Source organism: Labrus bergylta, chromosome 9, assembly GCF_963930695.1.
Source record: "Labrus bergylta chromosome 9, fLabBer1.1, whole genome shotgun sequence".
In the NCBI taxonomy this organism is placed as follows: Eukaryota; Metazoa; Chordata; class Actinopteri; order Labriformes; family Labridae; genus Labrus; species Labrus bergylta.
In genome coordinates this window covers 19,017,349-19,033,324 of record NC_089203.1, presented here as the reverse complement: position 1 = coordinate 19,033,324, position 15,976 = coordinate 19,017,349, and the positions used below count along the sequence as shown (strand labels likewise).

At 39.7% G+C, this 15,976-nt stretch overlaps 1 protein-coding gene across 1 annotated transcript; it reads left to right on the top strand.

Moving 5' to 3' along the window:
* Positions 1–1,577: 1,577 nt before the first annotated feature.
* On the top strand, positions 1,578–15,976 carry cenpi (centromere protein I). The gene is made up of 20 exons (XM_020645433.3): positions 1,578–1,851; positions 2,983–3,120; positions 4,308–4,426; positions 5,287–5,394; positions 5,921–5,969; positions 6,105–6,151; positions 6,362–6,451; positions 6,564–6,698; positions 7,380–7,523; positions 9,142–9,262; positions 9,700–9,794; positions 10,459–10,576; positions 10,785–10,849; positions 11,052–11,161; positions 12,594–12,729; positions 12,832–12,956; positions 13,374–13,422; positions 14,030–14,248; positions 15,100–15,141; positions 15,294–15,976. Exons 1-20 carry the CDS (start codon positions 1,680–1,682, stop codon positions 15,435–15,437), a joined length of 2,226 nt encoding a protein of 741 aa, XP_020501089.1. The 5' UTR covers positions 1,578–1,679; the 3' UTR covers positions 15,438–15,976.

The window sequence follows — 15,976 nt, the reverse complement described above, 5'->3', positions numbered from 1 at the left end:
GGATTTTGTGTTGCTATCTTGTTGTTGTTAACAAAATCTTGTTATTATTAAACTTAAGTCATCTCAGGTGAACTCAAGTCAACAGTTAAACGCTGTTTTTTAATGCAGACAAAACAAATTGCAAATAAAAGCCGAATTCTAACAAAATTTGGGATTGTGCTGTAAAAAACTTAACTTAAACCTAAAGGCCTGAGCTCCAACCTATTTTTCAACCAAACAGTATCCCTCACTTATTCTAGTCCACCGCAGAGCGAACAGTGAGGGTGAGGAGACAAACTGTCTTTGAAAGGATTAATCCTTCCCTGGTTTTGAAGTTTTTTTTTCAGGTGAGCAGTGGTTGTTTTTTTAGATCACCAACATGTATTTAGATTGATTCCAGAGAAAACGTGTTTGTATTTGTAATCTTTATGTTAGTGAACTGAAAATGGCGTTTGACATTGTGATGCGTCAGACAAAGCCTGAATGTTTGAATGTCAGTATCTTCAGAGGAAACCATTATTTAATGCAATCTTCAGTCAATTAATTGATAATAAAAATGTCATAGGTGCCTCACAACAGAACCCCCTACCCTAACATACACACTCAAAAACTCAGATGGAGGTAAATTAAAGGACATTTATTTGATTGTTTACCGTTCAACCAACTTATGAAACTCACATGAAGGTAAATTAAATTAAATATTTTTTATTGTTCAACCAATTTATTTCCAGAGGCAGTGTCCCACTTATTCTCAAAAATTCATTGACCTTCTTGTGAAAAGTTTTGCAGCTACTTCCCAGTAGAGGGAGACTGAGAGCCTGTAACACGTTAGTAAAATCTTGTTATTCATGTCTTAGATATAGAAACACATGTCTTAAAGGAATTGACCTATTAATTTAAATGTCACCAAACAAATACCTTTGTTGTTGTTTTTCTCTCTGATTATTTTAGCAGTCTTTAAGCCAAATTTACATTTATTTTTTTGTCCTTCCCGGACACGGAAAGGATTGACAGATTGATAGCTCTTTCTCGAAGTGTTCCTGAAGTGTCTAAAAATGTAAATTCTGGTTGGAGTTTTTTTGTTTTGGATTTTGAAAATTAAAAAAAAAAAATCAGAGAATCGAAAAAGACCAAGTACTTTGAGTTTTTCTGTCGTAGCTTTCATCACTACACTGATTTACACAGGTGAGTAGTGTGTTTCTACTACTCTAGAAACACAGTATTGTGGTTTAATGCACAGTGTCAATCAATTTTCTGCAAATGACACATTTCAGTGCTGTGTGTGTGTGTGGTGTGAGTACCACTGCTAATTTAATCAAGATTTGCAAGTGTGTGCGTTCTGGCGAGTTAATTTTCATTAATTACTAATTAATGAATTACTAATTACTAATTCATTAGTTAATTAATTAGTAATCAGCGTTACTGAGCAGCGTTTAAAAACTTTAGTCGTGTTCTTTTCTCTTGAAGCATCGCGCTACACCCTTGACGGCATCACAAGCACTGTAGTCTTGGTAACGGTTGACTTTTCGGCGGTTGTAGGACGAAATGACTACATTTCCCTCGAGGCAACCGAGCGGAAAGACACTACTGCGCCTGCGCAGGACAAACGGTCGCGCGGAGGATTTGAGTTTTGTTTGAATGGCCGAAGCTGAACACAGACACAGCGGAGGACGGTGTTTTCAAGTTTTAGCAATGTAGAAATGGCAACAAAGCTAAACCTGTCGGAGCAGCCGGATTCGGAAACATCGTCTCTAAATGATCAAACGGTGTCCAGCCGAAGCAATAACAGGAGTTTGAGAGTCGCGGAAAAGGAGAGAAGGAAAATCGAGGCGGAGGACCCGTTTGTTCTGGCCCTGAAATACTTCACTGACGGTAGGACCCAGAAAGAAATGCGTCGATTGAATATGGTTTCATAGCTGTAGCCTCTTACCATCAGTTTTAGAGTAGTTAGCTGTCCCGAATTTACGTTACATTGAAGTTAGTGTTATACGTTAAGTGTTGCCGCAAAGAAAGACTGGATGACGTAAAAAAAAAACAAGGCCAGAAAAGAATCGCATAACTTTAACGTTCAACTTTAACGTTGAGATTGTAGCTCATCTCTGGCAACACTGATAGCAATTGGTTGCTTAATTGTTCACCAGGTCTCTGCCTAATGTCTGGGATACTTTGAAAATAACTTTTGAAATTGAGTCTGTTCTGTGACGTCATGTTACCCGTGTTTGTGTAGTCAAGCTCATGAAACACAGTCGTGACTGTTTCTGACCTAAAATGCGATATTGCTTAGATGTAATAGATTTCACATGTGTGCGTCTGTACTTCAATACACCAATCATGAACATTTTTTTTTTATAGTTTCTATACAGTTGTTCCTGTTTTCCTCTGTATTCTAAAGCCTAAGCAGGAACATTTACAGCTGTCTTCCCTTATGTAATGGTAATACTGAACAACATCTGTGAAGGTAGACTTTGTTTACTTTTACAGTTTACAGTACATTTCTTAGTTTAAACTAGTCCCCCACATTAGCAAGCATATAATAATTGTTTCAGGGTTTACTTTGCAAAACACTATCTCCATTAATTTATGTGGTTTGACCATCTTTGCTCAATTCAGTATTCAATAGTGTTGAAAGATGTTGCATGTACCTGAAAAAGATTAGTTTAACAGATTACCACAAGGTTACAGGTTACATTACTCCTATGTCCGTAAACAAGGAATCCAATCAAAACTCCTCAATAGTTTGTGATTGGTTTACACAAAACTACATTTTAAAAGTTACTAGTTTGCTGTACAATTGAGTAAGCGTTTACCTAAAACATGTTTTCTGTAAGAAAATAAAATGTATTCTAGCACCCAGATTTGTAAAGTCCCTTCTCATCTGTCTGATCCAACATCCACTTAAGTAAAAAAACATGTTTTATAACTCGTGTCTGTTTGAAAATACTGTGGTATTTACTGATTTTTAAAAACACATAAACTTTCTGATGTCCCGTCTCTCCTCTTTAGTTGAGGCAGGTACTCCTGTGACCGGAAACGATGAAGTGGAGAAACACCTGGTGCTGGTGGAGAAGGTGGCTTACAACAGAGGACTCTCCCCTGAGGCCATCTCCAATATGTTGGAGTTTGCTATGAGCCTCCGCATGGGTAAGATTGTAACATTAGCTATGGACTGGCAATTAAGCATAAGCCCTTTTCAACAAATTAGTAAAAGCGTTGTCACAAAGTTGTGCCTTCATTATGCCTTTGTAATTAGACATTGCATCTGCAAAGGCATAATATTGCTGTCCCAGTGTGTGATTTCAACATTGAGTTACAGTGTTGCAGGGTGGTGAGAGCCACGGCATGTAAACACACAGCAGGAGCTTCACATACACACAAACTCAGACATGCACACACACAGCCCTGTTCTGCTCTTACATCTCTGTTACACATTGCAAATGAGGCATAACAGGGGTGTAAGTGTCCCGCCTTAAACTGGCAATATGTAAGTGCCAATCATTTTATAGCAGAAGAAATATTCTCGTTTGGTGGGTACCCAGTTGTACGGGCTTGAGGTTGTCCCATCACACACAGCAAGCAGAAGCTCACCTTGTGTGGAGTTCATCACAGGACGACAACTGTCTAGTTATTAGTGTTCTTCACACCCCTGAGTCAATCTAAATTACTAGGAGAAACTTCCATTTTAATTTTAATCTAGCTGAACCCCGAGGACAAAGCTGTACTTCTCGCTCGGGACGGGAGCAGCAGTGTTTTCTGCGAAAAATGTTGTCCTGCTTTCTTTCAGCAATCGATCTTATCACTCACTCACCGTGAATCACTGTTGTGAAAAGTGTAAACAAAGACGGCATCTTGCAGTTTAAAGCCTTGTCTGACTGGTGGTTTTGGTAGGAGGCATCAGTATTATTTAAATCAGTTTTATAAGCAGTAAAAAACTTCTCACATGAGCTTAAACATAAAAAAAAAGAACATAACTTTAATTTCTATTCCATGTTGAATTTAAGATAAATTTGCACACAGGCTCAGACAGCCTTCACTGGGGATTGGCTGTTTAAACCACCAAACAGTTAAGCTCTCCAAAATGTAACACCATCTGGTAGTTGTGTTTAAGTGCAGCACTGGAGACAAACATTGCTTGTGTAATAGATGTCTTAAGAGTTAAACATGATCACATTTCTCAGATAACTTAAACACAAACATTGTTTTATTCTTCAAAAAAGTCAAGGACACTTGTTTAATACTGAAAGTGTTTGTAATGTAGAGAGCTTGCATGTTTCTCAGTCTTCAAGCTTACATTTTCTGATTCTATTTCTATTTCTAATTTCTCTTTGTAGGGACAACTCTGTGTGCACGGGTGCTCAAATGTCTAATCCCTGCCACTGCGGTGCCACAGGAGGCCGTTGTTCGAGCCGTGGTTTGGCTGGGTGTTGGAAAAATACCGATCACCACACAGGTAAGTGCAAATGTTCTTATCTTTGTATCTACAAACTTCTTACCATACTTGTCTTGCAGTTACTTCCTTAAGTCATGTGGTTTGGCTGTAAATAATTTCATGGTGCAAATAATTTTTATCTGTTTTCTATTCATAATCCCTCCAAGATGAATTCTGTTATTCTAATTAACAAGCATAAATGATGAGCCATTTTCAACAGAAATCCCTTTGACACTGCTTTTGATTCCTTCAAAAAAGGACATATTATACCCCTTTTCCACCTTTTCAAACGGTCCCCTGTGGTCTAAATGAAACATCTGTGCTGTGCTTTGGTCAAAATATAACATGAATCATAGACCTGAGGAGGTTTGTGACCCTGTATAAACCAGCTCTCTCAGAATGCTCCATTTTGGTGTGTGTTTCCCTTTAAATGTAACGAGCCCCCCTCTTGAGTTTTCCTGTTAGCCATCACTCCTTCACTAGCGAGAATAAAAATGGTGGACCTGCGCACAAGTTTTGTTCTAGGCTGGGGGTGGAGTCAATGGGTGGAGATATCAGGGGAGGGGAGGGGATTTTTTATCCCACTGTGATGTCACAAGGAGAGCAAATTTGAAACAGAGCATTTTTCTCTGTTTTGTAAGACTTATGCAGACCACAAACAAAGGACTGGATGTTTTTTTTTCCCATTTTGTGGGTCGGTAGACACTCGGGTTACTCAAATATATGTTCAAAAGTAAAAGTGGATTTTTCATAATATGTCCCCTTTAATGTTTCCATAAATATAATTAATTCAAGAAAAGCATTTAAGAAATAAGTGTCTTTGTTGAGATTGTACCATAGATAATGATTTAATGTGTGTACTTGCATGTTCATTGTATCAGGTTCTTTTCATAAAGTGGGTGTTGACCGTATTTGACATGATTGATGCAAAGGACCAACTTCGAGCAATCTACGGCTTCATCTTCAGCTTTCTCACAGACGAGAGTCTGGTAAGTCACATTTGTACAGAAAGAGTTTCTGAGCAACACTTTAAGGGTCCACTTAGAAATGAAACATTTCTTACTGGGAAATTATGAAGAGACTTGTTAATTTTATGTTATCTTTATTAATTTATATTTGAGAAGGGTGCTTACATCATAATTTCTGTTCATGGGCCAGTTTCAGCCCCTAAGGTAAATTGTCAGTTGTAGTTATTTGAAATGAACGAGTTGATGGGTACAATTTACAGACAAAAGCGACATGCCCTGAAGACAACAGTGGAAGCAAAGTAAGCACTCTGAATGCAGTGCATAACCCATAAAGAGCAACAGAAAGCAACTGTACATAGAGGAAAACTTGATGAAACAGTGCACTTACAACCTTGTAAAACAGTGATATCAAAACATAATCATATAAGCTATGTAGCACAGATGTTTTCCCAGTGTAATGAAATGACTTCATAACTGCAATATGACATTTGGCCTACTGAACTGCTGCTGATGTGAAGCTTTTTTTCTTTTGTGACATTTTTTTTAGTGTCCTTACATCTGTCATCTGTTGTACCTTTTGACCAGAAAGGAAAGTGGTAAGTCAAAGATTTTAGCACCTAATATGATCCACATCTTCTACACATTTGTTCCATGTTTTCCTGCATTTTTTTCCTCATCTGTTCTGTTATCTTCATTAACTGGTTTCATTTTTTTTTCCCTTCACATTTTAGTACGAGTCTTCAGAGTCAGAAAGCTACTGGAGCTTCAGTCTAAACTGGTAAACATCCTGTACCCTTTAAGCCATTTATCAAAGCCACTACATTATGTCCCTCCTCACCATGAACATCAATGATGAATTGCTGTTACCATTTCCATGTCATTGGTTATGGTTACATTCTCTATTATTAGAAGACATCAATCAAAAAGGGAGATCGTGTACGGAGATGTGCTGTGTGTTGAGCGTGCTGATATGCTTTTGTCTCCTTAGGGAAGGCAGCCATTCCTCCTGCACCTTCTGTCCCTTTATAAAGTGTTTTGCCCTGAACTGGTGACACTCTCCATTCCATCACGGATGAGGGTGCGTACATGGACCATTCAGTTAATCCTCATTCTACTGTTATAAGACCCTATGATTACCATCTCTAGAACACCCATTAAACTGTGTTTTTTCTTTTTGTTTATTTTTGCAGAGTGGGTTTAGGAATCACAACTCCCCATGGAAGTCAGTTCTGATTGGTGTCCAGAAGAGGAATGGGTCCCAGGTGGCCTCCAGCATTGCTCCATCAGCCTCCATGGTTAGAGATAAAACTAACTCCAGAAAACGGGTATGGAAGCCTATTTAAGTTTTCATTTGAAATGCTTACTGTGTCTGCAACCTCTCCCGCCACACTGCAGCTGCTGCTGTTTGCCAATTTATTTTCAGCTTTTTATTATCCTCACCCCCAACCTGGAATTAACCTGAAAGCTTAACCTGAAAGTTATCTTCAGGGGCCAGACTTATCACTTTGCACTTTTTAAAAGTCTAATCTTAATGGTTTTCCCTCCTGTGTTTTTGACTTAAGTATTGCAGATTCAAAGTGTTCGTCATGAGAATTTGTCTAAGTGCCTTATTTTTTTAATCTGTGAAAAAATAAAAACCAGGATGGTAGTTTTTTTAGTTCCCTTTTCCCTCATGGCTTAAACATGTTTTCAGAGATTAAAAAAAAAGTTTAACTGGGGAGATGTTTTAATAAAAAAAATGTCACAGACCAAGACAAGATTGGGCACCAAAGATAAAGTATCTTGGCGAATACCTTCATATGCTTTGAAACTTTGGAAAATTTTGATCAGAATGTTTTATTTTTCCACTTGCCTCTAAGATACAGATTACTTGGAGTGAGTGCAACATATTTAATAAATCAGTTTTATCACCTTTTTGTGCCTTCTTCCTTTTTCAGGAGATACATTTTATGCTAGTCTAGTGCTTTTATTTTATTCCCTGCTCTACTGTCCTCACTTTTTTTTAGAAATACCGCCACCTGGAGATACCTGCATTGAACTGTGTAGTCAATAAACCGGCTCAGACTGGGACGTCTTCCTGTAGAAAACTGGTCCCCGTGGTGCAGCTCAACTCTTTTGCCCAGCTTCTGGAAAATATGCACCATATAGAGGTAAATCCTGCCACTGTTCAATCTCTGTACTTCTCGGTCTTGAGCCATTTTTCTATATGCGCTCCTGATTATTTCTTGATAAAAATTCAGGGCTCTTAAATCTTCCTGACTTGCTTGTTCCACAGCAGCAGTTTCATTACATGGACCAGTCACAAGCAAACAGGAAAAAATCTGGTTAAAGCCAAAGTGAGAAATTCAGCCGTTTGTATTCACTTATGAAGCTCACCCAGAACATTTCAGGAAGTTTGGTTCATATGTGAAAGCACTATTGGAATCTTTTTTTAAATCTTCTCGGCTTCAACAGTTCGGCTGTTTGTCCCACCACAGTCCCGACACACCTGTAATAGGAACAGATTGAATGTCATTAACCCATTCAACCAATCATTTATCATTCAAGCAGCTAAATGAGTTGCGTTCCAGTTTCCTAATGACATTTGGAAACCTAACAAGTGTTTTAATTGTGATGTGCCCTTACAGCCCCTTGGTGGTGCTGTATCACTGTTATATTTCTTCCAATGACAGAAAACCCACAGCACACATGGCCTCAAACTTTGATTGGTTTATTAGATTACAGCGTAAACCAGCTTCATGGGCCCAGAGCTCATCATTTGTTTGTTTTTAGACAGGTTATTGCTCTTTAATCTATTATATGTTTAAGGCTCAGTCCCATTTCACTCCTTTCTTTATCCATCATATATGAGTAATGAAAGATGTGGGCTGGAGATGAGATTTACCTGATTGATGCACTGGAAGACGTTCCATAGCATTGGGTCATTTAAAGAGCAGGCCTCTCTCCATAAATGTCTTTTTGTCCTGCAGATTTAGTGTCCTGAAAAACTAATGTAAGTCATTTTAAGCGACTCGCAGACTTTTATTGGTCAAGCTACATAAATAAACACTTTCAGCACCAAAACAGCCAACACAGCTGACAGCCAAACAGCCAACAATTAAGACACATCCTGTGTCTTAATTGTTGTGAAACCTTCATTTTTCCCTGTGCTAGGAAAGACAGATGAGTACCGTCAATCACACTCATAAAACTATTCAGCAAAAGGCATTGACAAAACGATCATTGACTATTTCCCTCATTGCGCCGCACTCGAGTTGTCAAAGCTGAATGGAGCCTTCACTGTTTAATGATACAGTCTCTCCATAATTATCGAATAACTGAGCTGTGTCCATTCACATTCTGTCTTTTCCTCATTCTAATTTATTTATTATACTGACAGAGTCTCCATATTGTGAGGCAGCTGCTCACACACAATAAGGGACTGTATAAACTATTCAGTGGGAAGGGATTCATGTCCCAGAACGGGCATTATGGGGATTACTGGATGCTGAAGAATTAGTCCAGTGGTGATTTCTGGCCCACTCAGTCAACAGAAGGACATGAGCATCAGTTTATTTTTTGGCTGGTTAACATATTGATGTTTAACTGATTTGAGATAACTAATGCACCATGTTGTCGAGTTGGTGTGTGCAATTTTTGACCTTGTGTATCGTTACTTTGCAATATGATGTTTGTTTCTTATCTCTTCTCTCTGCTCATCACTTATTTAAGCTTCTCACTCATACTTTCTTGCATGTGTTTTCTATTTCTTCGTCTTACCTCCACCAGCTGCCTGCTCAGATGGGCTCATTGCTGGGCTCCAGTCTTGCTCTGCAGTACCTGGACTTTGTTCAGGATGAGTCCGCCCTCCTACGCCTCAACTTCTGGCTCGGTTATGCCCTCCATGAAGGTAAGGGAGGAGAGAAGAGACTACCAAACAGCTGTGGCATTGTCTCATTGGAGAGATTAGGACAGTGGATAGAGTCGGAAACCAGGGAGAGAGAGTGGGGAACGACATGCGGGAGGGAGGCCACAGGCGGGATGTGAACCCGGGCCGGGTTGAGACGACAGCCTCAATACATAGGGCACGCACCCTAACCATTGCGGCACCCGCGCCCCCTCAGACGAAGACTCATCTAAAGCAAACCTGACCTTGACTTGAACCCTAATATATAACCCAGTTGGCATATCAAAAGGGGTTCTTTGAGAGTAGGGTTTAAAAGAGACCAGGATGGGTGGGGCTGGGATGGGATGGGTTTTGATATTGCAAAAATCTTGTTTTCTTTTCATCCCTTTGCCTTTCTAAGTCTCTTAAATACTCTACTTTTTTTTTCTATTTCTGTTAAGAGCTTTTGTTCTGCAGTGATGGAGGCGCCTCTCAGAATTCAGAAGAAGCTGTGCAGTTTCTGAACAAGTTGCTGTCTACACAGCACTTTCTCCAGGTGAGTTTAACATTTCAGACCACTTCCACATGGACAGGTTCTGGTTTAAAAAAGAAATAAGTTATGTCTAGCGTCCACACAACTCTGGCAGTTCTTACCCCCCAACATGGAGGCAATCGAAAATTCTGCGTGTACGGGGCAAAACAGTGACTGTGACTCAGTGGCTCAGACGTGCACATTGCCCACCTGACATCAATCAGGACGGGCCCATTTCTGATTTAAACCAGTATTATGTGACCCTTTCCCAGAAGAAAACAAATGACATGAATTAGCAATTTTCTTCAACTTTAAAAGCAGATCATATGAATTGTGGACTTTGTTGTACATGCTAACAATATCATTATATATAGCAAATATGCTTTGTTGACAATCTGATTCCTGTTTTTGACATCATTTGCATTCCGAGTGTTTTGTAATGGTCAGATGAATTGTGAGGTGTGCAAGTATGGGCAGAGGTTATTTCTAATAGGGTGCTGAAATAGGATATTTTGTTTTAAAACAATTTCAAATGAAAACGTGTGAGTTTGGATGTTGCCTCAGGGCCTCTCTAACTCACATCTGTCATTCAATATTTCCTGTATTCATTTACATGCACCCACATGCTTAGCTGACACCAAGCACTGAATTTAGAATTTTTTAATTTTGACATATTTCCTAACCACAGGAGGGGTTCTCGAGTTCAGAGGCTTTTCTCTACAAGTTTCTCAACGTTTGGGACGGCTCGCTCTTTCGCCCTGAGATCCTCGGCCTGCTGAGCAACATCCCCGTCATCCCCAGCTCTCGTGAGTTCTGTCTGTCTCCATGTTTTTTTTTGGTGTAATATTCCAAAACGCACACACAAAACAGATATCCTCCTCAGGCTTACTCTACACAAAAACCCTCCTATGTTAGTGAGCCCTTCGTTATTTTTCCCCACATTGTAGGATATGCATCATGGCACGTTGAATTGTAAGGCTGAAAAAACTGTAACCTTCTGTCTTCTCGCTGCAGAAATAGGATGTCTTCTGTTTGAGCCCCTCAAGCAGCTCTTCTTCACATCCTCGCTGTTTTTCAAGGTAAGCCTTACTCTCTGCGGCACAAGTAGAATGAACTTGCTGCCGCTGCTCTACTTAAATTACAAAAACCTTCTGCTACGAGTTAATAGAGGAGATAAATAGTGTTTGCCTTGTATTATAAAGCAGTCATTAGGGGTCTTGTATTAGCTTAGTGTGTAAATTGGTGTACTTACTCATTTTCCCATTTGTTGTGTGTGTGCAGTGTGGACTTATGGAGTGTCTGAACAATATGCTGTTAAAGTGGCTGACCTGGCACTCTGTGTACGCTCTGGAGGATGACCTGGACATTAGCCTCAACAGCCACACCTCCATGTAAGTCTCACATCTACTCGCTGCTCCTTGTTTATGCCCTGAGCATAAACAAGCAATAGACCTGAAACACCAGGGTCATTGCTCTTTTAGCTTTTACTTTCAGTTGGAGAAATGCCTCCTCAACCCTAATCAGTTCTTACAGATTTAATGGAAGTGTTAAGATGTTGCCTGGGCTTTTTCCCCTGTGGGTTAGGGTAATGAAAACATACTAACCTTATTATCTAATCTTGTGACAAATCAGAGGCTTAACACATCTATTCATTTAAGTTATTGTCTCATTTTGTTTTGAGGCAAACATCCTGAACAGCATTTTGGACTTGTCCTGTTGTATTCCATTCTTTTCTCCTCATTACGGTCTATAGAGAAACTCTGTTTTTGCCGTCTGTTTAACACAAGCAACCGAAGCAACCCATCACGCCAGAATGGTGCAGAATATATTTACACATGTGGGTTAGCCCATTTATTCATCAAATCCTATAAATTTAAATTTGTTTGTAGACTAGAAACAGCACTATTATCAAGTTAAACCATTTTGAGCTTCTGCATAAAAGGGTGGAGTTAGTGTTGATTATGGTTTAATACCTGGTTTCATCACTATCGAGTCCTCGTTTGTGTTGTCGAACAATAAATTATCCAATTAGTGGAGAGAACTAATTGGATTGACTCCTCATTAAACTCACCTCTGATATTTGATTCAATACAACTCTGAGAGAAATCATTGATTGTGTTCCCTTAACAAACTACATTTTTGTATTCAGTGTTTGTCCTTTGGATTAGAATAAATTCTAATAAAACTAGAATAAAGTCTAATGCCTCACTTTGACAACGTTTATCCACCTCAAGGATGAAACAGCTGACTGGTGTGACAAGTTTCACTCAGCATCAATCCTTGAAGACTAGCCCTGAAATCCCTCCGATTTGGTTGTTCATATATGCACCTCACACTATCCCTGTCGGACGGGAAGGGCAAAAAGACGTAAAAAGAAAGAGCCAAAAGTGGAGGACGAAGCAACAGAGTCCACCATAGAAAGCTACAATGAGAATTCTTGCCTTAAGATGATTGTTATGTGTAGTTAGACAGATTCACAGTATCAACAAAAGAGAAATGAAGAACATACTGTAGAACAGAAAACAAAGTGGAGCAGTTTAATCACGTGCACAGAGATCGTAACTGTTACGTGTATACATTCTATGGTCACCACCCCCTCCCACTCGCTCGAGGTGAATTTTCCTGAAAGTATCCTGCTGCGTTCTCACATCAGCTCACCTGGACTTCATGTGGAAAAACACTAGGGGAATGGGAGGAAAAACCCCGGATAAAGTCAGAGTTTGCGTTCACAAATGCAGCTGAACCTGACCCTCACCAGTTTTCCAGGAGTTTTGTGAAAGCGTGAACAAGGTTCATGACTCCCTGCTCTTCTCTCTGTCGCAGAAACATGACTCTGTCGGGATTCAAGGATTCAGTAATGGAGCTGGTCCTCTTCGTGGGTCGGATAGCCTCTGTGGGCCTTCAGCTTGAAGGCTGCCACTCTCTCCTCCTCAGCTTCATTCTGGACTTCTACGAGACGGTAATTAAAATTTTCTTTAGAGAAAGACCCCCTCTACTCAGTCAGTTGTCATGGAAACTTCAATCCACCCGTCACCCCTAACAACTTCTTTCCCTCCTCCAGGTGTGCGACACGTTTCTGAAGTATGGCCTCCCCCTTGTGCTAATGCCTCCACCTGGTGTTTTTTACCCTGCCTTGTTTGCCACTGACCCTGTTAATGTGGACAGACTGGCCTACATCATGTATAGGTGGGGACTCTTCATATCTATGCAACAACCCGCATATCACCGTGCAAACACTATTAACCATCATAATGTAGAATGCCCTGTATATACATATTTGATGACTGAACATTCTACCTTTGTCTTTATATAATTTAGAATCATAGAATGGTACAAGGAAAACTACTGAATCCCTCTGCTCTTTTTATCTAGAATTCAAGAGTCGTTTATAATTATATCGTATATCATTTAATAACACAAATCATCACAGTGACAGTTAATTGTGTACACCCCAGGGTGCCGGAATAATTTGGCCTAAACTGAGTGTTAAAATGCCTTGGAAAAAGGAAATAAAACGTGATTGCTTGATATTTCTGAAATATATTTTTGCAGTAGTTCATGTTCACAGAGGCCACTTGTCTTTTCTGTTTTTTTTTAATTCAGGTTCAAAGTGAACTTGACGTCAGCCAAGAGTCAAGAAAAAATCACACAGGTAAAAACAAACTAACTTTCTATGACTATAGAAGAATCCAAATGAATCCTGCTGTAATTTGTGTTTCAATAGTTAGAATGTCAGAATAGTCCATTGCACAAAGTACTTGACAAACAATGCGGAGGAAATTGTTTTTTTTTTTATCAGCAGTGATACTTTTTAAGGGCTAATTTGTAAGTTAACTCGAGTCGTGGATTTGAATGCGTTTCTTGGTTTGTGCTCTCTTTCTAAGTGACCTTCTATTTATTTTCATTTTCTTTAGTTTTTATACATTTTACATCTCTCACTCCGGGTGTTTGAGAATTCACAAGCACCCAGCTACAAATGACCTTTCATACCCTCTTAGATTAGGGACCTGAAAGGTTGTTGATTTTCACACATCGCTCACTGAGAGCAGCGAATTTACGAGCCAATACCGATCCGCCAGAAATGCCAGTGTTACTTTTGACTTGAAGGAAAGAAAAGAAAAATGGCAGCTGACATTCAAATTAATCAACACAACAAACATCAGACCGCAAACTAGAGATATGAGATATGAATGTTGGCTTCATACCTACCCTTTTTTTTCTTCTTTTTTCTGATTCTGTTTTTTTTTTTCCCTTTACAGCAGGCCTTTCATATCAGCCGTCAGACGTTCCAGGAGTTCAACAACTATGTAGTTGTGATGGCAAACTGTCTGTTGAACTACAAAATGTTCCACCCGGGGATGGGTGTACAGCTGGGAGAGGAGCTGCTGCTGAAGAGCAATGTGCCGCAATACTGGGCGAGCTACGACCTCACCCGCCACCCCGCCTTCATGAGCTACGCCATCGACTTTCACCAGAAGGTGAGTGTGGGCCGTGAACGATGTTCTGATTTGTGAGCTTACACAGAAATAAGGTGCTGCAGAGATGATGGAGTTAGCATTGCCCTGTGCCTCTTGATGAAAAGTAAAAGGTAGGTCACTGTGATCTTTTTAGTGGCTGCAGCTCAAAAATCCATATGCTTATTATCAAACTATTTGACCAAATGGTTGTAGAGGTCTTAAAGGAAAAAAAAAAGATGAAATCTCTCCTAAAAGGTTATATTGCCACTTATCTGTAAAGTGTGTCTTCCTGAAAAAAAAATCCCCACATCTAAAGCAGATATTCCTGTCCTATTTTTGAGAATGTGATACCGCTGGACTTTCTGGAGGGGAGATCTGATTGTTACTTCTTTCGTATGCTGTTGCATGACCAGTCTACTGTTGGGATTGGAAGTCTAACATGCTAACTCATCTTTGTTTTTAAGACTCATTCCTGGAGCTTTGTGTTTCGGTTAAACAAACATTCTGTAGAGCAGATGCCAACAACATGCTCCTTTTATGTTCCTTTAAACCAAACCTGCTCCACAACTCATGATTATTCCAATCTGTTTCAAGTCAGTGATTTATCAGCACAGAGCCAGTCTTCAGAGTTTAGTTAATAGACTTGCAGACAAGACTGGAAGACAAATCTAGTATTAATGTCTCTTTCATAGAAGATACATGAATACAGGGGGACTTTAAAGTATTAATGGGTGCTGCATAAGACGTGGGTTTTATCATGTTTAATAATACACGCACCTCTTCTTGGTTTGGCCCAACCGCAACATCCAGCGGTGATCTTGTGACATTTAACAATGGGCTGACAATGAATATTAATGTTGTCTCTTTATCAGTGTTGGCCAGGGAGAAAGGACATGGACCTCAATTCCATAAAGGTATGACGGGTCTCCTTTTCATTCCTGCATTTATAATCCACCTCGCATGTTGTTTTGATGTTCATCAGTCAGACTTCAGAGATAAGCATAAATCACCTGGTTGATGAAGCAAATCTTCAGGTGTCTTAGATCTGTTTCTCTGTGTGTTTCAGCACCCCAAGCCGTGGAGCTGGTACCTGGAGTATCTGTTCACCCAGGGCTATGACGGCCTCAAACAGTTTTGTCAGGGCAACATCAGCCGGCAGCAGACGGCGGGTGATGGGCAGGGCGACAGTGTGTCCTCAAAGCAGAGGTAGTGGCTTTACTCAGTGGAGGGGAAAAAACAACCACTTGCTTCCTGCCAATTTTTAGACTTGTACATATTTCATGTCCTTCTCTCCTCAGAGCGAGCAACATGCAAGCGATCTGAGTATGTTTTAGTGTACAAAGATTTATATGTGTTTATTACGTTTTCTCTCTTGTACTGTTGTATTTTCCTGAATAATAGACCCAGATGCCCTGGCTGCTATTTGCCTAAAGCATTGTCAGTAGTCAACTAAACAAACATTTAACAAGAACGATTGTATGTTAATTGCCAAAAAGACAAACAAACGGGGATCATTGTAATCCACATCAACCTCTTGCGTCAGTGAGGAATATCTACATAAAAAAAAACCCTGTAACTTATTTTTTTTAGTGTTTTTTGGTTGTTGTTATTTTGCATGTCTGGAGCTTAATGTGTATCTTTTCTTGTACAGCTTTTTATCTGTAAACCCCAATGTTGGCACATTGTTGGAAATAAACAAGTGAGATTTTTTACTTAAGAAGCAAATAAAGTCCATGTCTTGTGTCTAAA

Coding starts and splice junctions, on each gene's coding strand:
- cenpi (XM_020645433.3), top strand. CDS start 1,680: ATGGCAACAAAGCTAAACCTGTCGGAGCAGCCGGATTCGGAAACATCG. Junction 10,577..10,784: donor CCCCGTCATCCCCAGCTCTC/GTGAGTTCTGTC, acceptor TTCTCGCTGCAG/AAATAGGATGTCTTCTGTTT. Junction 14,249..15,099: donor CCATCGACTTTCACCAGAAG/GTGAGTGTGGGC, acceptor TCTCTTTATCAG/TGTTGGCCAGGGAGAAAGGA.